The sequence below is a fragment of the Mesoplodon mirus genome (genome assembly GCF_964341445.2).
Source record: "Mesoplodon mirus genome assembly, chromosome: 8".
In the NCBI taxonomy this organism is placed as follows: domain Eukaryota; kingdom Metazoa; phylum Chordata; class Mammalia; order Artiodactyla; family Ziphiidae; genus Mesoplodon; species Mesoplodon mirus.
This window is the reverse complement of record NC_138984.1, coordinates 13,912,396-13,938,968: the sequence shown is the minus strand read 5'-3', so window position 1 is coordinate 13,938,968 and position 26,573 is coordinate 13,912,396. Positions and strand designations below refer to the sequence as shown.

General features: G+C 38.0%; 1 protein-coding gene across 6 annotated transcripts in view; it reads right to left on the bottom strand.

Annotated features, from left to right (window-relative positions):
• The window catches only part of DOCK10 (dedicator of cytokinesis 10), a 292,002-nt gene that overhangs the window by 14,721 nt on the left and 250,708 nt on the right, over nt 1-26,573 (bottom strand). For 3 of the 6 annotated variants that reach the window (XM_082631249.1, XM_082631250.1, XM_082631251.1), the window contains 19 exons: nt 24,636-24,811; nt 24,393-24,509; nt 22,818-22,929; nt 21,982-22,103; nt 21,779-21,893; nt 21,622-21,688; nt 21,351-21,398; nt 20,686-20,787; nt 18,591-18,715; nt 17,187-17,299; nt 15,211-15,348; nt 14,365-14,547; nt 13,837-13,947; nt 12,234-12,449; nt 8,311-8,368; nt 7,898-7,996; nt 5,244-5,350; nt 3,344-3,466; nt 3,092-3,205 (listed from right to left, as the gene is read on the bottom strand). In XM_082631249.1, coding sequence (XP_082487375.1) covers nt 3,092-3,205; nt 3,344-3,466; nt 5,244-5,350; nt 7,898-7,996; nt 8,311-8,368; nt 12,234-12,449; nt 13,837-13,947; nt 14,365-14,547; nt 15,211-15,348; nt 17,187-17,299; nt 18,591-18,715; nt 20,686-20,787; nt 21,351-21,398; nt 21,622-21,688; nt 21,779-21,893; nt 21,982-22,103; nt 22,818-22,929; nt 24,393-24,509; nt 24,636-24,811 — 2,246 coding nt within the window. Of the gene's footprint in view, nt 1-3,091; nt 3,206-3,343; nt 3,467-5,243; nt 5,351-7,897; nt 7,997-8,310; nt 8,369-12,233; nt 12,450-13,836; nt 13,948-14,364; nt 14,548-15,210; nt 15,349-17,186; nt 17,300-18,590; nt 18,716-20,685; nt 20,800-21,350; nt 21,399-21,621; nt 21,689-21,778; nt 21,894-21,981; nt 22,104-22,817; nt 22,930-24,392; nt 24,510-24,635; nt 24,812-26,573 lie in introns of all 6 variants that reach the window. The other 3 variants (XM_082631248.1, XM_082631253.1, XM_082631252.1) reach the window with 2 other exon arrangements.

Sequence of the window (26,573 nt, the reverse complement as noted above, 5' to 3'; positions counted from 1 at the left end):
GGTGAATATCATTTGAACAATGAAGACAGGCTCTAAATGACTGTTTATCAGAATGACCTCCATTAGTTCTCCTTGTTCAAAGGCAGCTGGGATTTGAGTTTACAGAGTACCATGCTTAGGCATGTCCTCAGGTCTGCAGATTTAACAAGACACTTTGCCTTTTAAGCTCAGGTTGTACTTTTAAATAAAAGGCAATTGAGAATACTGGCAACATTAAAAACAAAAAGTCAGGTGCACAGTCAGCACACTTTACTGAGGAATCTGCAAAAAGAACAAAGTTAGGTCATTTGAAAGTAGCTCTCCCCCATCCTTCCCCATTGCCCACCTCCCCCATTCTATTTAATAGAGGGGTTTCCAAGTATTCTTTTAGTAGGTGAGTTAAGGACACAGGACCCCAAATTTACAGATGAAGGTAGAAAATACTGATATAGTATGGATGGGGGAAAGGGATTTTAAAGAATTACAAAAAAGTATGTATTGGTCAGAGAAGCAGAGCTGACTGTGGACAATGTGGATATTGAAAGAATTAGCTTTTCCAGCTTACTCAGCAATAATTACATTGAACCACATGAAGTTGCCATCTTTGTAAGTAAAAAAAAAGGTTGATTATGGGCAATTTCATATGGTTCAAAATAACACAGAGAAAATTCTGTGTCACAGAGCTCTAGGTCTTGGCATGTTATTGCCCCTCAGCTCATCCTCTAAAATTCTTACACGGCTTCTTTTTGCATCTCAGGAGACTTAACCTGATTCACAGGGTAAAGGTTTAATTCACTGTTCATCATTTATGTTGGGAATTAATACCATCACTTTCGAGAATGCTCAGAGCTCACAACCAAAGAGAGAGAGCCCTGTTTCTCCAGGATACTCATTTGGAAAAGGGCAGGGTCCTTTCAGGACACTGGGAAGGTGCCCACCAAGGACCACCAATATAACTTTTGAGATTCTGCCCACCATGCGCTTCTTAATCAGCTACAACTCTGGTGGCCTGAACTGAGCAGGCAAATTCCAATACTGAGCCTGCTATCCATATATTTCAAATATGTGGTGCCCATATTTATCTGTGTGTGTGTGTGTGTGTGTTTGTGTGTGTGTGTATGCAGGTTTTCAGACTACACTGACCTTTGTGCAGAAAGATATTATATATGAAAAATAAAGGATACATTTTTGTAATTCGGATAAATGGAATAAACACAATTTAGTCCCAGAAATGCAGGATGACTCCAAAATGAATGGAAGCAGGATTATCTCACCTATCTCAAATGTTCATTTGCACAAAAAGTTAAGGTTCAGTAAAACCATAGGGAGGGAAGTGTGAGGCTTATTAGAGCATGCAAGTGGAGAGAGAGAGAACTTACCACAGCCTGGAACAATCAAGACCAAAAGAAGAAAAGAGTAAACATCTGCATTAAAATCTCATTGGAAAGGAGCATGATCGTTTCGTTTCCACCTGTTTAGTAATCAGTATCTTAGATGTTGGTTGGAGAAACCATCAGGTAGGCAATCTGCTTTTCATGACCAGACTCAATGGCAATTCATCACTTTTTCATTAGAAAGATCGCCTGAAGCGTTGTAAACTCAAACCTAGGTTTGCTGAATGTACGTCCTGTGAGCTACATCCATGCTGCTCAGTTAGCCTGTGGCCATTCCCAGGAAACCCTTGCCTTTCCCTTACAATCCCTCAGCTCCCACATTCCCTTCCTGATGAGGTGTTCTGCCATTTTTCTTGCTAATGTTTCACTGAGGTCAAGAGTTATTTATTTTCTGTTTATTGCTGACTTGCAAGATACCATTTCCTTTTCTCTCTCCTCCTCTCCTGCAGATTCTCACATTTCTATCTCCCCAATATACACTGTCACTTCAGATAGGTCAGATTCTTTTCCAGGGAACCCCCAAAAGTGTAAATGTAGCTTCTTTTTGTAGACTGTCTCCACAGTCCTGATGCTCCCCCAGTGCAGTGGGGGAAATCTCGGTTGGATTAATTTGTTTATGGTAAGTGGCTGCCCAGTGACATTTTCCTTTCCAGGGAGAGAGCAGCTGTCTTTATTAATTCAGACATTAGTTTTTAAGCTGCCTTTGGTGATTAGAGGACAATATATATTTTCCAAAAGACTTCAATATATATTTTCCAAAAGACTTCAGTGGGAAGTGATCTAGAATGAGCATGCTGGATTTGACACATTTGTTTGCAGCCTTAAAAGATTCTGAGGAGAACAAGAAGCCATGTGAAACTGTGCCTTACATGAGGGGAGAAAAAAAAGGAAATGAGAGGGCTGAGAGTCATTACCACTGCGAAAATAAAAGAATGGAATGATTCTCCATGAAAACAATAGTCTGAAATATGGCTGCTGAAATATACTAGTGTTATAAGCCTGCCTGGATGGTGACTGGGTATATCCTACTTAAAGCACTACTCAGAGACATTCTGAGTTAATATATAAGTTCACTTTGCTTTTAAGACAATGCTATGGCTTGCTAATATTTTCAGTCTTGTTCATTGTTCATGCAGTAAGCTGAGAAAGATCACTTTGAAATTATATTGACCTGCAATATAAGAAACAAAACAACCAGATTATGCTCTGCTTAGGAGCAGTGATGGTTTGAAAGTAGGAGAAAAGAAAATGCATGATTTTAAAGTTAAAAGTTCATGGCTTTGATATGGTAGAGCCCCTAGGAATTCTTTATTTCCTGGAATGTTATGGATTTCATTGCCAAAAATATATTCATTTAAATTTCATTTTCAAATATGATGCAAACCTATAATTAGACATTTTGGGGGGAACTGGAGGAGGAGGGTGTTGAAGAAGTGCCCTATTTCTTCAAGAAGTTTGAAATCACTGTTTTACCTCAATGTGTATTAAGACCCATGGAGGTCTCCGCTCATTTTTTTCTTAATTTAGTATGTTCCTTTGGCCAAACATATAGACCCTCACACTCAGAGAAACACTCAAATATACCTAGACACATCCCCACCTCCACCTCCACCCCCTCAATCCTTTGGCACATGTAGTTAGATGTCTTGTAAAGAATGAAGAACAGCAATCAACCACTTAATAGAACTTAGAGGCCATGCTGGTTGTAGGAAACTTACCTGCCCATAAAATGCCACACGATAGTAGCGACCGAAGAGCCGCTTCTCTGAATTCACCACCTCTGCAACTTTCAGATACGACCGATGAATGTCGTAGTAGAGATCTGATAATTTCTGAAACCAGAAGTGAAGGGTTTCGTGAAGATGATACTGATATCAAAAATAGGGAGTTTCTACTTTTGGAAATTGTAAGTAATTCTCCAGTGTAATGAAGGATATTTGAACTAACTAAAGGATATTTAGAACACCTACTTTGAAGTCTCTCTGCTTCTCAAAGACCGCAATGATGGGTTTGTTGACATCAGCGATGAGCTCATATCTCTCAGACTTCCACAGGAACTCCACACACAGGTACAGCTGCTCCACCAGGATATTCTGCAATTCCGCAAACGGAAATGAGATTTTACACTGTGAAGATTGTGGCTCATCCCTGAAACTTGCTTTCAAAACTGTTGAACGGTCCATTTTTTTCATAGTGGGATTTCTGCATTCCCTATCTTTGCAATTGGCAGTTACATCCATCCTGGGAGGGATGGTGGTGTCTTCTTGCAGTCTTCTCTTTCCTTATTAGTGCCTCAAACTTGCTAATTTAAATCTATAACAAGTATTCAGATCTGTCTGTTTTTTTTTTTTTTTTTCCATTCCTACAGTCACTGGCTTAGATCAAACCCCCGTTTCTTCATTCCCAGATCCCTGGAGTAGTCTTCAAGCTAATGTTTTCCCTCGCCAGTTGGTCCTATTGGTCCTATGTGTTACTCCCTGGTAATCTTTGTTTCTAAAACATAAACCTGACCATGAACTTGCCACTACCCTAAACCTTTGGAGGCACTCCAGTGGCTATGAACTGCTGTCCAAACTCTCTAGCATGACATTGAAGGAGCTCCAGAATCAGGCACCAACCTCCTTTTCAGTGCCACTCTCTTTCAACACTTTCGCACTGACTTTACACTTTGGCTATACCAGACTGTACCACACCATTCTCAGAATACTTTACAATTCCCACACTTTTGCCTGTGAAGTTGCTGTTGCTCCTATAAGAAGCTTATTTTCTTATTTGACACCTTCAGGTCCCATCAAATGTCAAGACAGTGCAAAAGTCTGCAGAGTTTTTATTTATGCCTCATTCATCTGCATTCCAATCACTTTCATGTAAAAAAATATTCCCCTTTTAATTGCTGCTATATATGATGCCTAGATTTATAGTTACTGGGTCTTAGACTGGTTACGCCCCACCCTGAAGGAAGTTTGTCTTTCACAAGATTCTGAACTCTTTAAGAGCTGGGATTATGCCTTATTATCTTTGTCTTCCCAAATACATTTGCTTTACTTATCTTTGTCTCAATGCCTCTCATATACTAGTAGTTTAATAAATGTTCAACTGAATCAAATTATATACTCTCTAAAGCAAGTGGATAATATTGCTGGAATGTTTTCAGTGTCTTTTAAGAAAAGATTTTAAACATTATTTGAAATAGTTCATATAAATACATAATTGCATTTACTATTTATTTTCAATGTACATTAAATTAATGTACAGCCATATATAAAATTTCATTAAAATCTACCCCAGATTTTTTTCTGTATCCTTTTTTAAGTCTATGTAATATTATGAATAAAAAATTAGCTTATGAAATATTTTATTTACTTGAGGAGGGGAGCTCTATTTTCTTCACCTGAATTATTGCTAAGTAATTCCAGGTAGAGAGCTTCTTTTGAAAAATAACCATGGTTTGCATACCAGAAGGTTTTCTACAGAAACTAGTGTTATTTTCTGCTCAAGTCTATTTGTTAATAAATTTTCTAATGCATTAAATAAAGTTGTGACCAGCTCAACAAATTTTCAGCATCCCTTACCACATTTACTGAAGGACTAAAGATTTTATATTTTGTAGAAGAGCTGATCATATATATTTGGCTCCACCTTAGAGAAGTAAAATTTAGTTTAAATTTTCATTGAAAATTTTGCTTTATCAATGGAATCTGATATCTATTAATCTTAGTTTAATTTTAGCCTGCATTTTATTTTGCCTAAGTCATGTTATAGGATAACTTTATTTGATTTCTGAGTAAGATTTTCTCCCCCCTATTTAGCTTAATGTTACAATTCAATGCATCTTTTTACTCAATTACTGTACACTCATTTTGGTCTAACCTCATTGTATGGTGTGTCTTGCATTCCTGAATCTTCTTTCATTGCCCCTTCTTCTTTAATATTTGGTGTAATGCTCAGAAAAGCTGGCCAGCCCATAGAGAACATGCCTTGAGAGGACAAAGCAAAATGTATCATTATTTGAGACAAATCCTGCTTAGATTAGACAGTGCCTTTCTTCATGATGTGACATGTGGTGGTTATAAAGCTCACACACTCAATGAGATGGTTAGATTATGATTGTTGATAAATATTCTCTTCTAGGCAACCAATCTTCCCCTTTTTTATAATTATTTTTTATCATTTTCATGTGACCTGTTTTCTATAACGAGCTGGCATGGGATTATGGACAGAGCACAGGCTTGCAGATTGATGTAACTCCAATATTCTGGTTTAATTAACCTCTTGGAGTCTGTATCCCTCAACCACAGACACTGATATCTATCTCAAAAGATGTTGAAAGGATTCAAAGTGTTAGTATTTGAGAAAACACCTGGTATCATCAGTGCATTGTAAAGACAATACTCAGTACTTACTAACTTTCACTCTTTTGCATTATCTAAAAAACTTCTCAAATTTTCTTAGCCTCTTGGCCACCAAGCTTAAAAAAGATCTGGCTCTGCGGATGTATATGAAAACAGTTGATAATGGGTAATGTGCTAATCAAGGGATCAGATCAGAACGTCGGGGAGTATCAGAGGTTAAGAGCACAGTCTGGAGTGACAGACCAGCCCTTGAACTTCAGTCCCATCACAAGCTAACAAGGGAGTCTGCGGCAGGTTGCTTAACTTCTTTAGGTTTTCTCACCTGTAAACATGAGGTGATAACAGCACCTAACTCAGACTCCTTATTGGCAACTAATGGAGATATGGCCAGTACAGAGCTTAGTGCAGTGGCTGCCCTGGAGCAAGTGCTTTTTAAGTTATAGTTAATACTTGTATAGATATTTCCATTTTTAATAATCAGATCATTGGCTATATGACTAACATCACCCCCAAACATGCTAGAAATGATGATAATAATGATTGCAATTGAATCCTTGCATTAAAAATTCTACTTTCCTACTTTTTATTAATATTTTTCTTTGGTAATTAAACACATTAACTATATGAGCATTGACTGGAGCAGGAAAAGTCATGACATACTTCTGTGGGATGATGACGATTGTTAGTACAACTGAGGAAGCCATGTTTTCTGGAGTCACCTCAATTCACCTATACAGTCATCCCTCAGTATCTGCAGGGGATTGATTCCAGGACCTCCACAGATATCAGATATCAAATTCTACAAATGCTCAAGTTCTTTATATAAAATGGCATAGTACAATTGGTCCTCCATATCCATGGGTTCTCACTGATGGAGCGGCTGGTTGAATCTGCAGATCTGGAACCCCCGGATATGGAGGTTTGACTGCATTCTTATCATGTGTGCATTGTAGTGAAGGGACAGTTTAATTCTTTGACTTAGAAACATCATAACCTACAACTTCTCAAACTGACACCTAGCTTTACCTGGTTTCTCCAATTTTGTTTCAGTTAGAATATAAAACTATATGGTATCTGATTATGAAAATAATTAGATGGGGAGGAAGGGCATGCTAAATACAACAATGATGGTTTTGATGACTTGCCTATAAAAATAGGGCTAAGTAGGAAGTGTGAAACTGAGCAAGAAGATCCCTGACTTTTATTGTGGACATGAGTCATAAAGCCAGGTCTGGTCCCTTCTCCAAGGCCCTCAAACAAGTGAGCTCACTGTCTCAGAATTCAGTCTGGTCATTTGCTTCAAATATCTTATTTGCAAAATCCACTGAAACTCTTTAGGAAATAAATACATATTTAAAAGAATAAGGGACCAATTATGTTTCCAAAATATTGTAACCAAAGTCCTTTTCCCTCTTGTTTAGGTATTTTAATCTTAACATCTAAAGACCTGTTTCTATTGTTCATACAGTGAGTTTTCCACTGAATTTTGAAAGTTAAGATAGTGATGTGAAAGAGACCACGGTTCATAAACTATGGGTTTGAACAAACTTTTGCAAGGTTACATTGACAAATTTTTTTAAACAAAGATTAATTCTTTAGTTATTGTTAGAAAATCTCTATCAAATGTTAAAGATGGAATATTTTTAACTGAAGGAAAACCATACTGTAAATTATTATATTTTATAAATTGTGAGAATCAGTGTATGCTTTACAAAAAGAAAATGGAGCCTGTTGATTATAAGTGTAGTCCTGTATATACACTATATTTATATGTCTCTCTTTCTGCACCCCTTATTTTGAATAAGCAGTTGTATTACATTTCAACAGTTGAATGGATTTCTCCTGCAATTTTAAACAATTCATCCATTTCAGAATAAAATCCCGAAGACAGACTACCATGATAATTGGTAGTAAAACATGGCCATAATATTGGATAAAATGCAGTTCTGTTTGCTGAGAGCTCTTTAGGTCTCTAAACTTCATAAAAGTTTGGATGGATGGGATTTCTGAATGGTAGAAACTCTAGGTTTTTACGGAGTAAGTTATGTAGGTCTGAGATAGTTTTTGCTTCTAGGAATACATTTAAGGTTTCATTGAAAAATAATTGAAGCAGTGACTTGGTTTTCTCAGCACCATTCCCTGGGGATAAAGGAGCCCAGTTAGATCACTCACTTCCTCCACTGGGAGTTGTTAGTAATAGGTTGCTATCACGGGGGTGGATATCCTCCGGGAGAAAGGATGGTGTGCAAATCTTTTCCATTTTCCAGTAACCTATGGTAGTGCAAGATGAGGTTAGGACATTGTCACATGTTTATGTTAATTCAAGTTTATGTTAACTAATGAAGCTTTCTCATTTGGAACTAAGAAGCGGACCAGTTAGTCTGGTTGTACATAAAATAAACATGATAATGGCATGGAAGAGAGAGTTAAAACTTAGAAGTACAGCATAATTAGAAATATCTGTGAAAATTAACATTGCTTAATAAAACATCAAGATTAATAAAACTTAAAATTAATAAATACATTTTAAGTTAGGTTTCAACATGTTGATTTCTGGACTTTCTCCCCTCACAAGGTTGTCTTACCCCTTCTTTTTAGGTATTCCGCAATGAGGGCAGCTATATGAATGTAACACATAGCGGCCTGTAAGAAAAAAGAAAACAGTTTGAGAGGAAGATTTTACCATTTATCTAATACTGTAGATTTTACTATCTATCTTATTAGGACTAATCCAAGGTGAGTCAGTATTCCAAGTCAGAATATGTAGCGAAATCCTTTTCATGGTAGAACCGGAAATAAGAATCAATTATATTTCCAAAAAGTTCACCATCAAGAATAAAATGTCTATTTGGGATTTTTTTTGGTTTGTTTTTCTTGATGAAGTTTTCAGGTGGGTGAATGAGCGGGTCTGAAGAATTTTCCCATAGAATTATCTTCTTTCCATAATATCTATGTCTCCCCTCTCTCTCTAAATAGCACCTGGATATAAACTAGAAGTAAAAATAAGCCATCTTCTTACTTTTTTCTACTTCCAGTAATGTCCCCCTTAGAATTTCTAATGCCTTTAAAATGGTAGCCGCACAAGGCGGCACTTGATAAAATAGTGTGAACTAATGTATCACGTGTGCTTTCCTCAACCAGATTATTTGAGCGACATTTTTTGGTTCTGTAAAATCTCCTGCAAAGCCCTCAAACACTGCTGAACACAGAGTAGACCCTGACCTGTTGAAGAGTTCAAATGACTTCAACTTTGCCTTTTGAAGTTTCATGGAGAAACTCCTCCATTTTCAGGGTGGTCCAAGGGAACTGGAGCTGCTATTTTTGTCCTCACCAAACTGCTACGAAGTGAGGCCTCTGGTCAGATCTACTTCCATCCCAGAGTCCTTCACATGTATTTAGAAGGACTTCAGTTTTCCTACGCAAATTCATCTCTTCCCAAAAAGCGCACTATCCTGGGAATACAGTAAAGCAGAACTTCCCCACTTAGTGTCCAGAAGCCACTTGAGTGCTGTGAATTGTTGCACATAAATCCTCCCAGTGTCTAAACAGACATTAAAAAGTTACCTATTGTGATACACCATATTAACAAATTGAAGGAGAAAAACCATATGATCATCTCAATAGATGCAGAAAAAGCTTTTGACAAAAATCAACACTGATTTATGATAAAAACACTCCAGAAAGTAGGCATAGAGGGAACTTACCTCAACATAATAAAGGCTATATATGACAAACTCACAGCCAACATCGTTCTCAATGGTGAAAAACTGAAACCATTTCCACTAAGATCAGAAACAAGACAAGGTTGACCACTCTTACCACTATTATACAACATAGTTTTGGAAGTTTTAGCCACAGCCATCAGAGAAGAAAAAGAAATAAAATGAATCCAAATTGGAAAAGAAGAAGTAAAGCTTTCACTGTTTGCAGATGACATGATACTATACATAGAGAATCCTAAAGATGCTACCAGAAAACTACTAGAGCTAATCAATGAATTTGGTAAAGTAGCAGGATACAAAATTAATGCACAGAAATCTCTGGCATTCCTATACATTAATGATGAAAAATCTGAAAGTGAAATTAAGAAAACACTCCCATTTACCATTGCAACAAAAAGAATAAAATATCTAGGAATAAACCTACCTAAGGAGACAAAAGACCTGTATGCAGAAAATTATAAGACACTGATGAAAGAAATTAAAGGTGATACAAATAGATGAAGACATATACCATGTTCTTGGTTTGGAAGAATCAACATTGTGAAAATGAGTATACTACCCAAAGCAATCTACAGATTCAATGCAATCCCTATCAAACTACCACTGGCATTTTTCACAGAACTAGAACAAAAAATTTCACAATTTGTATGGAAACACAAAAGACCCCGAATAGCCAAAGCAATCTTGAGAAAGAAAAATGGAGCTGGAAGAATCAGGCTCCTGGACTTCAGACTATACTACAAAGCTACAGTCATCAAGACAATATGGTAATGGCACAAAAACAGAAATATAGATCAATGGAACAAGATACAAAGCCCAGAGATAAACCCACACACATATGGTTACCTTATCTTTGATAAAGGAGGCAACAATATACAATGGAGAAAAGACAGCCTCTTCAATAAGTGGTGCTGGGAAAACTGGACAGGTACATGTAAAAGAATGAAATTAGAACACTCCCTAACACCATACACAAAAAATAAGCTCAAAATGGATTAAAGACCTAAATGTAAGGCCAGACACTATCAAACTCTTAGAGGAAAACATAGGCAAGATCCTTTTTGACCCACTTATTAGAGAAATGGAAATAAAAACAAAAATAAACAAATTGGACCTAAGGAAATTTAAAAGCTTTTGCACAGAAGAGGAAACCATGAACAAGATGAAAAGACAACCCTCAGAATGGGAGAAAATATTTGCAAGTGAAGCAACTGACAGAGGATTAATCTCCAAAATTTACAAGAATCTCATGCAGCTCAATATCAAAAAAAAAACAACCCAATCCAAAAATGGGCAGAAGGCCTAAATAGACATTTCTCCAAAGCAGATATACAGATTGCCAACAAACACATGAAAGGATGTGCAACATCACTAAGCATTAGAGAAATGCAAATTAAAAGTACAATGAGGTATCACCTCACACCAGTCAGAATGGCCATCATCAAAATGTCTACAAACAATAAATGCTGGAGAGGGTGTGGAGGAAAGGGAACCCTCTTGCACTGTTGGTGGGAATATAAATTGATACAGCCACTATGGAGAACAGTATGGAGGTTCCTTAAAAAACTAAATATAGAACTACCACACGACCCAGCAATCCCACTACTGGGCATATACCCTGAGAAAACCGTAATTCAAAAAGAGTCATGTGCCACAATGTTCATTGCAGCTCTATTTACAATAGCCAGGACATGGAAGCAACCTAAGTGTCCATCAACAGATGAATGGATAAAGAAGAAGTGGCACATATATACAATGGAATATTACTCAGCCATAAAAATAAATGAAATTGAGTTATTTGTAGTGGGGTGGAGGGACCTAGAGTCTGTCATACAGAGTGAAGTAAGTCAAAAAGAGAAAAACAAATACCGCATGCTAACACACATATATGGAATCTAAAAAACAAACAAAAGAATGGCCATGAAGAACCTAGGGGCAAGATGGGAATAAAGACGCAGACCTACTAGGGAATGGACTTGAGGATACAGGGAGGGGGAAGGATAAGATGGGACAATGTGAGAGAGCAGCAGTGACATATATACACTACCAAATGTAAAATAGATAGTAGGAAGCAGCCACATAGCACAGGGAGATCAGCTCGGGGCTTTGTGACCACCTAGAGGGGTGGGATAGGGAGGGTGGAGGGAGGGAGACGCAAGAGGGAAGAGATATGGGAACATATGTATATGTATAACTGATTCACTTTGTTATAAAGCAGAAACTAACACACCATTATAAAGCAGTTATACTCCCATAAAGATGTTTAAAAAGATAAAAAGTTACCTATTGATTTATAACCATCACACAGTGGCCTCTTCTCATGTGCCTTTTAGGGGTTTTAACCTTTCCAATGCTAGTTCAGGCTAGCTGCACAGGAGGACAGATTAACCTAACCTAAGTTGACTCACCTCAACGGTGAGCTTCCCCATTCAACCCCAATTCCAGGGAAGAAGTTTTAACACACAGAACATCAACTTATATAACTCAATTTCCAGACACCCTTACAACCATCCTCCTTAGCCTCAGGCTTTTAGCATTTGGTCTCCATTACACATCCTACAACTGCAGTTGGCCCCCAAGACACTGGCTTTTATTTGATATTATTTACCTGGAGTTAGGCAGCCTCGAATCCTACATGCAAATGTAATGCACATAACATATAATTAGGTCATATCAACTTTAGTGGGGAAATATGATAACTTTTTATATTCCTGCTGTAAATGATAACCCAATTATCCTGATCAAGAGGACACCTAATGAAGAATGACTGAGTCTTTGCTAATCACCTCAGATAAATCTCCGTTTCTCGCATGAATTTTGGCCATGCTTTCCAGCCAGGTCCTCCGTAGCTCGGGGGTGCTTGCGTAGGAGTTTGCCAGGCTGTACTGGAGATCCACCAGCATCTCGGGATCCTTCTCATGCTCCTTCATCTGAGCCGTGGCCATTAAAACAGTCCTTATACGTTTAGTCAGATCTTTCACCTCTGCTGGGAAATTGCTGTTCTTTGGAAAACAGAGAGGCTGGGTCATTATCTGTTTAGAACTCACAAATTAACTCACTTCAAGTTACGTTTTTAGCTATGGCTTGGCATCACAGTCTAGTGCATTCTAAATATTGTTCACAAATATGTATATTCTTTATGGACAAATTCTGTGTATTGTGATTGCAGCTGTACCCATTTGAAGATGAATTGTAGTAGATTCCATTTTGTCTCCTAGCCTACCTTCTTCTAGTAATAGCATCCCAGCATCCTCTAGCATCCTCTCTGGCTCTAGTTCACATGATTTGAATGGGTCTACTTCACACCCAGGCACCAGGGGTGACACATGATATGGGCCTGGCCAATCAATCATATTCTTTTATACTCCAGGTCACAGTGATTGGCTTAGGGATGCGCATATGAAACAAGGTTGGATCAAAGAGACTCAGTCCTGGGACTTTAATTGGCGATATAGAACAAGGTGCTTTTCCCACCCGTAGAATATACCATTGTCCTCAGAATTTCTGAGAGAGTAAGCTCATGGGGAGAGCCTACCTGTAAATGAAGTAAAGGAAGAAGAAAACTGAACTGAGAGGCAAAGAGAGAAGTAAAAATAGAGGCAGTAGGGGAAGGGGATCTGAAAACATTATTTTAATCCCTGGGTTCAGCCATGCCTGACACCAGGCTCTATCCCTGAACTTTTCAATATTATAACTGAAGGACAAGTCTCCAGAAAGGTTTTTTTTTTTTTTAATTAATTTGTTTTATTTATTTATTTTTGGCTGCGTTGTGTCTTTGTTGCTGTGTGCGGGCTTTCTCTGGTTGCAGTGAGCAGGGGCCGCTCTTTGTTGTGGTGCACGGGCTTCTCATTGCAGTGGCTTCTCTTGTTGAGGAGCATGGGCTCTAGGTGCATGGGCTTCAGTAGTTGTGCCTTGCAGGCTCTAGAGCGGATGCTCAGTAGTTGTGGCGCACGGGCTTAGTTGCTCCACGGCATGTGGGATCTTCCTGGACCAGGGCTCGAGCCCGTGTCCCCTGCATTCATTGGCAGGTGGATTCCCAACCACTGTGCCACCAGGGAAGCCTCTCCAGAAAGTTTTAAAAGAGATAAAATGAATTTGACCAAGAATGGGATTATGAGAGAAACACTGTTTCTTGGTATCTGATATTTGTGGTTAGTTTTCTTGTTAAGTATCATTCAACCCCGTATCTTGGAAATTCCACTAAACTGAGTATATGCTGAAAGTGTAAGAGCTGATTATCCATTTAAGCAAGCGGACTCACTATAAGTACTCAAAGGGTAAATAAACAAAATACAGAATTTGTATTTTTTATGATTTTGGTATCTCGCAAAAAGAATCCAGTTTAGTTTATTACCAATTCTTTAAAAAAGTCCACAAAGCATTTCTTACTTTCATTTGCTTGTCTCCATTAGCAAAATTATTGGTAATTGCAAGGGAATGTTGAAACCGAGAGCCTCCAATTCCAGCATCTGCTATTAACTGGCTTACGGCCTTGATAAGCTGAAAGAGAAAAGGAAAACGAAACCTCAAAAGCAAGTAACTCCGAAATACTAGTTGTAAAGAAATCCATTGAGTTGGATGAATGTATCATTAATTTCACCCTGTAGGCCCAATGAATGTGCACAGAATCTGGTGGGATTTGGCATCCTAGAAACAATCATGGTCCCTGAGTTATGTATTCTATGATTCTATTCCCTGGCAGAAGAAAGGAAAAGTACAGGTGGAGTTATGGGTTTTGCTGATTTCTGCCCAGCCACACTCTTTCTATGAATCGGAACACAGTGTGTTGGGAATCTTTAAGGAGGAATCTGATGGAAGAGTTGGGAACTGGTTGCCCTGGAAACAGTAGGCTTTTATCAACGCTGAAACAAATGAGTGGTTTTAACAACAACATTAATGGAAATCGGCAGCACTTACTTGTAAGTGGGACCGGACAATTGACTTTTGCTTGTTAAATTCAAAATTCTTCCTCATAAAAAAGTATAGAAGTGCTGATGCTTCCGTCTGAGTTGACCATGACCTGTGGTTGCAGCATTTTAGGACTTCATAGCAGAATGATCCACACAAGTCGGCAGGCCCTTGGAAGAACGCTGAAGGAAACTACAAAACAGAAGTGCTGGTGAAGTGAGCAAATTCCTTCATTTTGCTCTGTTTATTCTCAAATTTTAAAATCCCTTAGAATAAAATCTTTCTTTCTTTTTTCTTAACCTAGACTTTTTCTCCCATTTGCAGGTGGAAGAGGATATAATCTTATTTACTGAAGTCTATCTTAGTATTTCTTTTTTGTTCCTAGAAATAATCATTGTCTATGTTGTAAGTATCCCTTGCATCAGTAATGGATGACTACCCAAAGCAATGGAATGAGAGCTCTGAAAGAGTTTCTATTCACCCAACACTGTAAAACCACCAGGGTCCTCAAAGGTGGACTCTCCTGTATCTAATGCAGAACGTTTGACTTGGCAGGAATGGACATCACAGTTGATGGTGTATATTTTACCTAACTCTCTGCCACAAACACTGAGAACCCAAAGAATTGATGGCCAGGTGCTAATTTTACTCCCTTGTGATATCAAGCAGATAGGATGCCAAGGCTGTGAACTTATTTTGAGACCATGAATCAAATAGTTTAATAAAACCAAATAAATCAAATAGAAGAATACAAACTTTCTTCCCTCGATACTGAGAAATGAAAGGATTAATATGTGTTTATTGTCAGCAATAAACACTTCACTGAGCTTTTCTTGGAACTTGGAGGACCCTTACCTTGCATACAAATAGCCTCAAAGAGGCAAATACGTGCTTCAGTGCTGTGGCTGACTGGTTGACTTGAAAAAAGAGCATGTAGGTATCAAAGACCCTTTTCATCATTGAATTTTGACATTCAGATTGTTGGAGTTGTCTCTGGAAATTTAACACAGCAGTTATTTAGGATGAGTGAAAGGACACCTGTATTCTCTCAAAAAATATTTACTCTGGTCCTACTATGTGATAGGCACAATTCTGGGTGTGGAAATAAAGTGCTGAATAAGTTCTATGTTCCCAATGAAACTTACATATAGCAGTGATTGAAAAAAGTTACTAAATAAGAAAATAGAGTAGAATAATATATGATGGAAAGTAATTGCTTTGGGGGATAAGATTACTTTATATAGGGTGGTTAAGACCTCTCTAATGGATGAATTGACATGTGAGCTGAAAAAGTCATGCATGAGCAGATCTGGGAGGATTGTCAAAGGAAGGAAGAACAGTTGGTACCAGGGACTTGAGATGGAATGGAGCTTATGAGTTCAAGCAGAGAAAAAAGAGAAAAAAGAAAAAAGAGAAAAAAGAGCAGAGTAGCCTAAGCATGGTTAGTGGGGCATGGTCGGGAGAGAGGTAGCAGATGTGCTCACAGACAGGCAGGTCCTCAAAGGCACTGATAGAGCCTGTAAGATGTATGAGATTTGATTGACATTTCCATCAAGCAATAAAGAATTAAAATGTGGATTTTTTTTTCGACTGCCGTGCTGATGTTTTACTTGAAAATAAAGACTTTCTTGCTATAATCATTCTGTTTGGTGCAGACTATTCAACCGACCCAACTTTTTCTAATTTAACCCTTAACATTTGAAAGCTCATTAGGTTGAGCTAATGTTTTTAATAACTTCATTGAGGTGTAATTGACATAATTTCTATAGTTCATATTTTATAAAATTTTATATTTTATATTCTATTGTATGGATATGTTTTAATACCACTATTTTAAAAAATCCATTCACCTGTGATGTACTTTTGAGTTGTTTCCAGTGTTTAATTATTAAAAAACAAAGCTATGAATATTGATGTACAAAGCTTTGTGTGAACAAATGCTTTTATTTTTCCTGGGTAAATTCCTAGTATTGGAATGGCTGGTCACATGATAGATTATGTTGAACCTTCATTCCAGCATACTTTTTTTCAAGGTGTTTGTATCATTTTGTATTCCCACCATCAGTGAATGAGAGTTCCAGTTTCTCCATATACTCGCCAAAACTTGGTATGGTCAGTCTTTTTAACTGCAGCCATTCTAATGGTAGGTAGTGGAATCACTTCACCAAAGATATAGAGATGGTAAGTAAGCACACAAAAAGATGCTCAACATTGTCACTCTGTTTTCTCTAGCTGTTGTATCTGTTTATCTGTTGTATCTAGCTGTCACTTGTCTCTCCCCCTTTTATTTATTTATTTATTTTTTTGCGGGATGCGGGCCTCTCACTGTTGTGGCCTCTCCTGTCGCAGAGCACAGGCTCCGGATGCGCAGGCTCAGAGGCCATGGCTCACGGGCCCAGCCCCTCCGCGGCATGTGGGATCTTCCCGGACCAGGGCACGAACGCATGTCCCCTGCATCGGCAGGCGGACTCTCAACCACTGCGCCACCAGGGAAGCCCTTGTCTCTCCCTTTGATACTGAAAAAGTAGAGTCACCTTCTCGCTCAGCCCAACTTGCCTGACAGTAAAGCAAGAGAAACAAGGAAGAAAGATTGTCTATTATTGGACAATAAGGAAATATGTCTGTGTGTATATCAACTGAGCATTCGCCAACTTTTGATAAATTCTGAATCTCTTCTTTAACGTGTTTTCCACTCACACTTAGGTTGATTTATGTAAGGTTAATACATTTCATTAAATGTCATAAAAACCTTAAAAACATATTCTTGACTTCACATGACTTTTCCACCTTTCATTTTATCATATTACAGAAGAAGTTACAGTCACACTCACCTGGTGGACCTGAGTGAAGAGGGCTAGTAGGTCTAGAATAGTCAGGCAAACCTCTGTAGCAATATTGGCCTCTGTGTCCACGTGGTGCACGATGTCTATTTCATTGGAGTTGCCTACAAAATAAAGTAGAAAATGCATAAATATCTGAGACAAATTTTTGTACCCTATAAAGAACTTTTTTCTATTACAACATAGTCAATGTTTACTGGTGTTTTGATGAGTAATTTTATTAAATCAAAGTGCTTTCATTTGCTCAATTTCTTTATCGGCTGAAGCAAAAACAGAGACAGAGTTTTTAGTGGGCGCTATAGACTGAATGTTTGTGTCCCCGCAAATTCATATGTCAAAGCCCTAATCCACAATATGATGGTATTTGGAGGTGGAGACTTTGAGAGGTAATTAGGTTATGAGAATGGAGCCCTCATGAATGGGATTAGTGCCCTTATAAAAAGAGACACCAGAGAGATCATCTCTCTCTCTCTGTCATGTGAGGACACAGCAAGAAGTTGGCCATCTGCAAACGTGGTTCTTACCAGACATCAAATCTGCTGGCGTCTTGATCTTGGATCTCTCATCCTCTAAAACTATGAGAAATAAATGTTTGTTGTTTAAGCTACATTGTCTGTGGTATTGTGTTGTAGCAGCTCGAACTGATTAAGACAGTGTGTGTGCCCTTTTATTTTGCCAGCTATAGAGTTTCCAAAGGACCAGAGTAGTCTGTTCTCCATTATTTCTCACTACTTTTCCACTGATTCAGCCATTGGTAGAGTCATATTTCCTCCATAACCAGTCTGGGTCAAGTTTTATGGTCCCAGATTAATAGACCAAACGTAGAGCCTCAGTGGATGATCTGCATTAATGGCCTCGTCAGAAAGGGAGTAAATGTGTTTATAGGTTAAGGCAAATACCTTCAAACAGCTAACTGTGGTCACGTGTCCATAATCAAGAACACTTACATGATACAAAAACACCAGATCCCATTTTTTCCTCATTCACACCTGGAGTGTGTGCAACACTGGATTCGAGATGGCACACTTGCTGCTTCTAGGACATGGACAACTTTCTCCCCTTCCCAAAGAGTGGACAATAATCCGGTTGAGAGAGGCCACCCTAACCTCTCACAATGCCAAGTCACTTGGTTCCAGAGGAGCTACAGTGAGCACACTATATTGAGAGTTTTACTTTTCCCCTTTCTCCTCATAAGGACACTACATTTTTTTAGATGCTTCCCGCTGATTCTCTCCTCCCAGAAATGTTCCTCAGGCTACAGCAAGCCTGAAAACCAGTGGTCTCAGGGGCACAGCAACATTCCTTACATTTCTGAAACATAATGCATTTTATGTCCTGCACACATCTAGAGAAAAATGATAACCATCTTGTTGCTATTATTTCTGGTATACTTACTTGTCATGGTATTGTCTAACATCTGTAGGAGTTTAGGGTTAGAAAGTGCATTTTTGCCTCGAATTATCGGTAAAGTTTGTGATCTGTGCTGCTTCTGTCCTTCATGACTGGAAGTGGTGTGCATCCTGAAAATGAAATGACAAAAATGCTTAAAGTCATAGGGATATGATAACCAAATTTTCATTCAAATTCTCCTGATTGAGTCAAATGTTAAAAAATTTTTGAATAGAGACTTTTTATTAAAAATATTAATTATAGGTGACATGATGAGAAGAACTTTTAAAAGTGCTTTTGGACAAATTTTATTTAAGCCAAAGAAGGGTTCAGAATGATAATGGATACTAAAGGGTAACAGACAAATAATAGATGCTGAATTAAATTCTGCACAAACATATTCATTATTATTTAATGAAATCATGGGATTCCATGCATGTTAAGGTGGTTATTGGTTGATCAGAAAGGCATAGTGGTAGACATTAAAAAAGTATAATATTATATAGTTCAATTGTATCAATTATTTTTAGGAGGTAAAATGTAAAAAAGTAAAATCTAGTCTAAAACAACCCTTTGTCTCCTACTTCTTTGCATTTAGAAATTCTTACAGGATTTGTCTTTGCATTTGTGTCATGCCCACAGCAGGGCTGACATATGATCCTTGTCGGGGAGAGAGCTGAGGGCGCTTCTGGGCTGCTGCTTTCCCAGAGCAGGGACAATGGCCAGGGCTCTTATTCAATGCCCCTTGGCACTTCTAACTGGGGGAATGAGGAAGTAGGAATATTTCCTGTTCCCGACTTTCATTTAAGCTATCATTTCATTTAAGCTTTCATTTAAGCTATCTGATGGCCAAGGTCATAGAAAATTTCTTTGAGGAAAGCAGGCAAAAGGAGATAGTGAAGAGTCAAGCCTGAAAAAGAAACAACTTTTTCTCTTTGTCTTACTTCTCAAGGCTTATTCGATTCTGGCTAAATCAAATGCTCTGGATGGATTGGGACCCTAGAGATCTAACTTTGGCTTTCAGTAGCCAGGAGAGTCTGGGTCATTTCTGTAGCTACAAGGAATAATGGGTTTGGGGCTGTATGGTTTGGGGCTGTATGGCTTGGACCTTTGGGACTGGATTATTTCCAGGTTTTGAGTCTCCTTCAGTCTGTAACTCCTGGAGGAAGAGCCATGGCTTCTGGGAGGGGAGTCGTGGGAACGATCAGGACCTGTCCAGATGGCTTAGGGAGGAGCCTAAAGTCTAACCCACCAGACGTCTCCAGAACTGCAGTGACCTCAGGTAAGCTACGACTGTCATTAAAGTAATTGTTTATAGTCCTCTACTCAACTCATTTATTTTCTCATAAGGGGGCCATTTCAAGGGGTCCCCATGGATAAACAAGCAAAATTTATTTTATGGTTTATTAGCTATATACTACGTTCATGTTTCTTTCTAAAGCTCTTTCTAAAATATAGCCATTTTCATATTATACATTATTATGATACTCCTGGGGAGAATAAATCAAACTGGAGAAAAGTTTAGCAAAGAATTCTGATTTACTAGACCCAGAGGAGCTTTAAGGTAGGATTTTAGGGCAAATGTTTCCTGTAGGGTAGGTCAATGAAGGGTGACCCTAGGCTTTATATACTATTCTAATGACTAAAAAATCTAAAATGAACTTATGGGGCCAGCTATGCTTCTTATTGCCTTTGACCCTTTAAAAGCACATTAAGCTCTAAGAATACTGATAAATTATTACAATTACTAAGAGGAAAGGGGAGATATGACCTCACATTTTACTTTGTCACTAGATTAGCAAACATTACAATAGGCATTTATTGGAATTATGTCTTTTCAGGTTCAATTAAATTAAGATACTCATTGACTCTATACAAGGCATTGTACGCTAGGTGCACATAAATAAGGCATAATCTTTGCTTCTTAGGTTTTCACAAGCTAGTGGGGCAGATAGGGATGTACTGACAAAGTTTCTTCAGAGAAACATACAGAGTTACTTGAGATCTGTTTTTGGTTTGAGGTATATATATACACAGACACACACACACACACATGTACACTCACAATATAATTTTAAATATCAAGCAAATGTGACAGTACCATTGTGGCAAGAGGCCAGAAGTCTGGCAGGATGGATTAGATCCTTTGAGAGTTCCATTGTTTTGGGTGGACTGCACGAATTTAAACGCAGCAGCAATTTTTCTGCAAGGAAAACTGAAGTTTTAATACTAGCTCAGTGTTTGTAATTGATATATGAATTAAAAAAAGGCAACTGACAAAGCGATTACTGAACAATGAAATATTCCACATGCTATGAAAAATAAAATCACATTTTCTTCTAGAAATGGGAAATTGCGGGTTTAGGGAAGATGCCAGGGGCACTGCTGTCTCTCATGAGAAAAGGATGACAGCACAGTTTTCCAGATTAATTGTTTTTTTTAGTTTATTGGAAGTATTTTCTTAAATAGGTATCTTTCAAGTTATATTCATATAAAGATGGATAAATTAGTTGAGAAGTTGCATGAAATGTGGTTTCCTTTCAGAAATGTGTTTTGTGCTTTTTCCCTGGACAGAACTGTTCCTAGATCTACTATGGCTATAGGGTAATCATCAAACTTCTATGTCTAATGTGAGGTCAAACTTAAAATCCTTATTTGCATTTTAAGATTTCTAACATAAATCTCTAAGTCTAACCTGATCCATTAATAATATGTCATAATTTTTTTCAAAATATCAGACTAACTTTTGGAATTTAAAATTATTACCTTATTATGTTACGTTTTCCTAGGTATCTGAAATTTTGAAGACAAACACTGGAAAGGAAAAAAATGTCACATTCTAATTATTCATGCCTTTTTATTTATACAAAGTGTTCATCCAAGTATATTAAAAGAAAAATATTAAGTTTTCTTTAAATAGTTTACGCATTATTACTGATAGATCATTCACCATGTGGTACCTAGAATGAAAAATGGTATACTAAAGTATTTTGAAGATTCTAGAAAAAAGTGTTATGTAATCAACTCTAAAACTTACTCCAAGATGCTGAAGAAGTCGGACACCTCTGGGCTGGGCGCTCTTTGCCAGTAGGCAATCAGAGTCTCTGAAAGGAAACATTGAATAGCATGAGACTCTTTGAAATTCAAAGTTTTTTTCTTTTTCTTTTAATTTAAATTTAAAGAACTCTCTTTACCCTCTGAAATTGTTTTCATAATGTGAAGAAAGCACATAAGAAGACTTCTGGTTTCTGCTTGATCTAACTTGTCAAATCGAAGAGTTGAGCCTATCAAAGACAAGGGTCTTGGGATCTAGGAATGAAGAACCAATTAGAATTGAGTAAGAATAGGAGATTGCTGACTGGTAATATGCTCGATAAGTTTGGGAGGGAAGCCGTACCTTTTCACAGTTGTCAGTCTTCTCACTGCTCTTCTCATTGGTACTTGGGTTGGAGTCAAGACTTGCTAACGAAGCTCTGGAATCAGCATGGTTTACTGTAGAAATAGCTATTGATGAAAATGCTGTAAACACAAGCCACAGCACACAGACGGTAATGAGATGCATGGGCACACAACACAAAAAGCTAAAATGATGAACCAAAAAGATGTTGATCATTCAGGTGGTAGCAGTATTGTGAAAAGTTGACATAATAGAGTCTGGGATTGGCATGAAAGATATGCAACTTTTAAAATATTATTATAACAGCCATGCCAGAATTAAGGATTTAGGAAAATTTAGACCATTTTAACTGGAAATAAATCTTTTTCCTTTGATTTCTTAAAAAGCTTTTTAAAGAATGTTTCTGTTTTAAAATGCATAATAAAAGCTCCTAATGATGCTTTGGGGGAAGAAGCTTTTAATTTTTGACAGTTTATAAGAAATTAAGATGACATTTCTAAAATAGTTCTTAAAAGTAATCTTTGAAGTTGAAGGGCTATTATACTTTAAAAGGCCGCATGCAATGAAAACTTCAAGATTGTCTCCAGAATAAAACAATTTGATAACATCGGAGAAGACTGCTCCTCGATCCAAGTAAAAATGAACACTAAGTAGAAGAGGAAGTTGCTGGACGGCATGCAAAGAAATATGTAACAAGTCTCTTCAGCTATGTAAATGCAGTATACTTTGTCACATAGATTAGGTGTAATGAATTATGGAGTGGGTAAAAAGCACAGTGATATACAAGGTAAATACGGATGATAGTTAAACACAACTGTCTGGAAGGTTTGAAGTACCTGCTATGGAATTTAAAACATCTTTAGAAAATGATGTGTCCACGGAGTTTGCATATTTCATAGCTGACTGGGTGTGGAATCCTCCATTGGTGCTGAGGTCATCTCTAGACCCCTGTATTCAAAGCACAGAAGAAATTAGTGGGAATCATCATATTTCAGCATTGTAAACCCACATATGCCTTCTTCGTTACACTTTCAATTAGATGATATGCGATTTGATCTTTTATATTTCAGTAAAATCTTCTGCCAAACTAGGCAATGAAAATTAATATAGTTAAACTATACTCTTAGTCACAGTTTAATTTCTTATGTGATTTAAAAATTTTTTAACAATGTAGTAGAAACTATCTTTTAGGTATAGACTAAATGAGTGGAATGTTTATTGATAAATTCACTAATTTAAAAAAAAATTTAATTGAGGTATAGTTGATGTAAAATATTATATAAGTTACAGGTGTACAATATAGGGATTCACAATTTGTAAAGGTTATACTCTATTTACAGTTATTATAAAATATTGGCTATATTCCCCATGTTGTATAATATATTCTTACAGCTTATTTTATACATAATAGTTTGTACCTCTTAATCCCGTACCCCTATTGCCCCTCACCCCCCTTCCCTCTCCTCACTGGTAATCACTAGTTTGTTCTATATATCTGTGAGTCTGCTTCTTTTTTTTTGTCATATTCACTAGTTTGTTGTATTTTTTAGATTCTACCTATAAGTGATATCATAAATTCATTGATTATATTGTAGATTATATATCATTATTATCATGGATTATTTTATGTATATTACTATTATTAAAAACTAGATTTTAGGTACTTATTATAGGCCAGTATCTATGATGAATGTTCTCTATTCCACAATTTAATCCTCCTAAGAACCTTGTGATACAGGTATTCTCTTCCATTTTATAAATGAGGAAACAGAGGCTTAAAGAAGTTGGATAACTTATCTAAGATCACATAGATAGTAACTGACACTATTGGGATTTGAACAAGGTCTAAAAAAAAATTCCAAAGACATAACTCCTAACTTCTAGATGGTAATATCTTGTCTAGTACTGGATTCAGCAGTGCGTCAACTCATCTGGGAGTTGAACACAGTCAGAGGATCTCAAGAGGGTCATTGTGAAGTCACTAGGCTGGCTCAGTGGAGGAGGGTTGACAAAACAGGCCACTCCTGGGCTGTGACTACAAATAAGGCACGTAGCTCTACTGACACCAGATGGGCTTAAACTCGATGCAGAAAGCTGGTGGGGAAAGGTGTACACTGAGGATGGGGCCATGAATGCAACAGAGGAACCTGTTACAAACTGGAGAGAATTGGAAGGTGATTCAGAGAACAGAGGACAATGAAAACAAAATGCTGAAAAGATGGACAAGTGGAAGGCGTCAGTGACCAATCTGGAACAAATGACACTATGTAAACGTCTCAAAACACCTAGCAAGAAGTGCTGCTTAATCCTTAGTTTGCTCACAGTTGGGGGAAAATTGTTATCTATGGCAAAAATATAAAAAAGGCAAATTCTTTATTAAGATAGACACTTGGAATATTCTGCAGACTTACCTGGTTCGATGTATTGATGGTAAAAGGATACAGGTCCTTCAGGTAAATCCTTGGCATATTGTCCAGAAGCATGCCATAGAGGGGCATGTATAAACTTGCTATCTGGGCCTGCTTCTCCTAGGTGAAAAAGTAGTCAAAAGAAATGATTCACATAAAAATCAATAGACTTGTAGGTTTGATATGCATTTAATGCAGTGAACAATTAAATGGTGTTTAGGGAAGGGAGAGAGGAAGACCACTTACTGGTTCTCTGTATCGATCATCAAATGAATGCTTAGCCATTAGATTTTTTAGGACAGCTAAAGCCAAGTGCCTGATATCTTGGTCTTCTTGCAGAGCAAAGCCAACTTCTCGGAGCAGAATTCCGATTAAGAAGTGTTTGCGGCAAAACTCATTCGTGACTGAATATTCAGGCATATCTTTGCGATGAAGGTAAAGAGATCATGTTATTGAAAATCAACTGATCACTTGATAATTGAGAGAGATTTAGCAAACAACTATCAACCCCTCTCACTACTAGAAGTGATTCAGTAATACAGTCTGTGTATACAGTAATGTGAAGAGAGGCATTCAGCAAGTATTCTGTTTATACTAATCCAAATAGTACTCAGTGTCAAATGTCAAATTCCATAAAAGTGGCATGTCTACAGTAGTACTGGAGTTGAAAGGAGAAAAGCTTATTTTCTGCCTGGAGGAATCAGGAGATGTGACCGGAGGGAATATGTTGAGATGGACCTTTGAGGGTGCTCAAGGTTGAAGACGCAGAGTCCAGGGGCAGGGGGGCGGCAGTTGGAGGCAGTGGGTGGAGGAGAGGAGGTTGGGAGAAGGGATAGGGTTTCAGTGGCACAGACTTCTGAAAGCACAGTTATGTGGGGAGTACAGGTATGGAGGAGACCAGTAAGCACAGCAGCCAAAAGAGGAGTGGGGAGAATTAAGACTTAAGAGATATACTGGGACTGGATGATGGACATAATCAAGTACAAATTCCTAAGCTGGTGTCTAGGTCCCTGAACCATTTGCACGTAATTCTATAGGAAATGTTAAGTGACTGACAGCTTTGAGATCAGTGGCCCAATCGGACCTATGCTTTATTGAGTCATTAATATGATAGGTTATAAATGGGAATTAGACTGTAGGGAGATGTGGGGTGAGGGCTACTATCCAGGAGGCTGGAGGAACAGGGAAGTGGGGATGGTGAGAAGGCATCTGGACCTGGGGTAGCAGGACCCAAGGAGTAGCAGTAAAATCACCAGGACAAGTGAGCTGCAGGACGTAAAAGAGCAAAGAGAGAGGAAAACCAAAGGGGGCTGCCCCATTGTGAGTCTGAACTATAGAGAAAAGAATGGTAAAATCTCAAGTAATAGTGCATTTATTGAGAATGGTCCAATGTGCTTCTAAATGTAACTGTTAATAGCAGGACTAGCGTCCAACCTATAGAACAGGTATTGTGTGCCAACACTCGGCTAAGCACTTCACAAGTGTTATCTCCATTACTCCTCATAACTACCCGGTAAGAAGAATGAACTATTAGAATACTCCAGGTCATAACTGACCAGGAGCAAAGTAAACACTCTGATTTTTTAAAAATACTGCTGGGGGTAAAAGTACGGGGAATGTGGAAGTTCAGGAAACTAAGATCAAAGGGCTTAGGTCAAACAAATCTTTCCATGAAATACTGAGTAATAGTGAGGGGCCAGAAAGAGAACAAAGCTTTCCGATTCCCAATCTATGGCTAGAAAAAAAATTGCCAGGACTATTTGAAGTTATAAACTTGTCTGGGGTAAAAATAAACTTATATGATTCTAATAATCTCAAATCCTGAGAGAATGGTTTGTTTTGTTTTTTTTTTTTTTTTTTGCGGTATGCGGGCCTCTCACTGCTGTGGCCTCCCCCGTTGCGGAGCACAGGCTCTGGATGCGCAGGCCCAGCGGCCATGGCTCACGGGCCCAGCCGCTCCGCGGCATATGGGATCCTCCCAGACCGGGGCACGAACCCGTATCCCCTGCATCGGCAGGCGGACTCTCAACCACTGCGCCACCAGGGAGGCCCGAGAGAATGGTTTGAACTGGGGTGTGGTTTATTGATAGAAATATCATATAGTTTCATTGAGCAAGCATGTTATTACATATGATTGGGAATTTTATTTATGATGTGCTCTAAGGAAATTTCAGATGCTTTGGG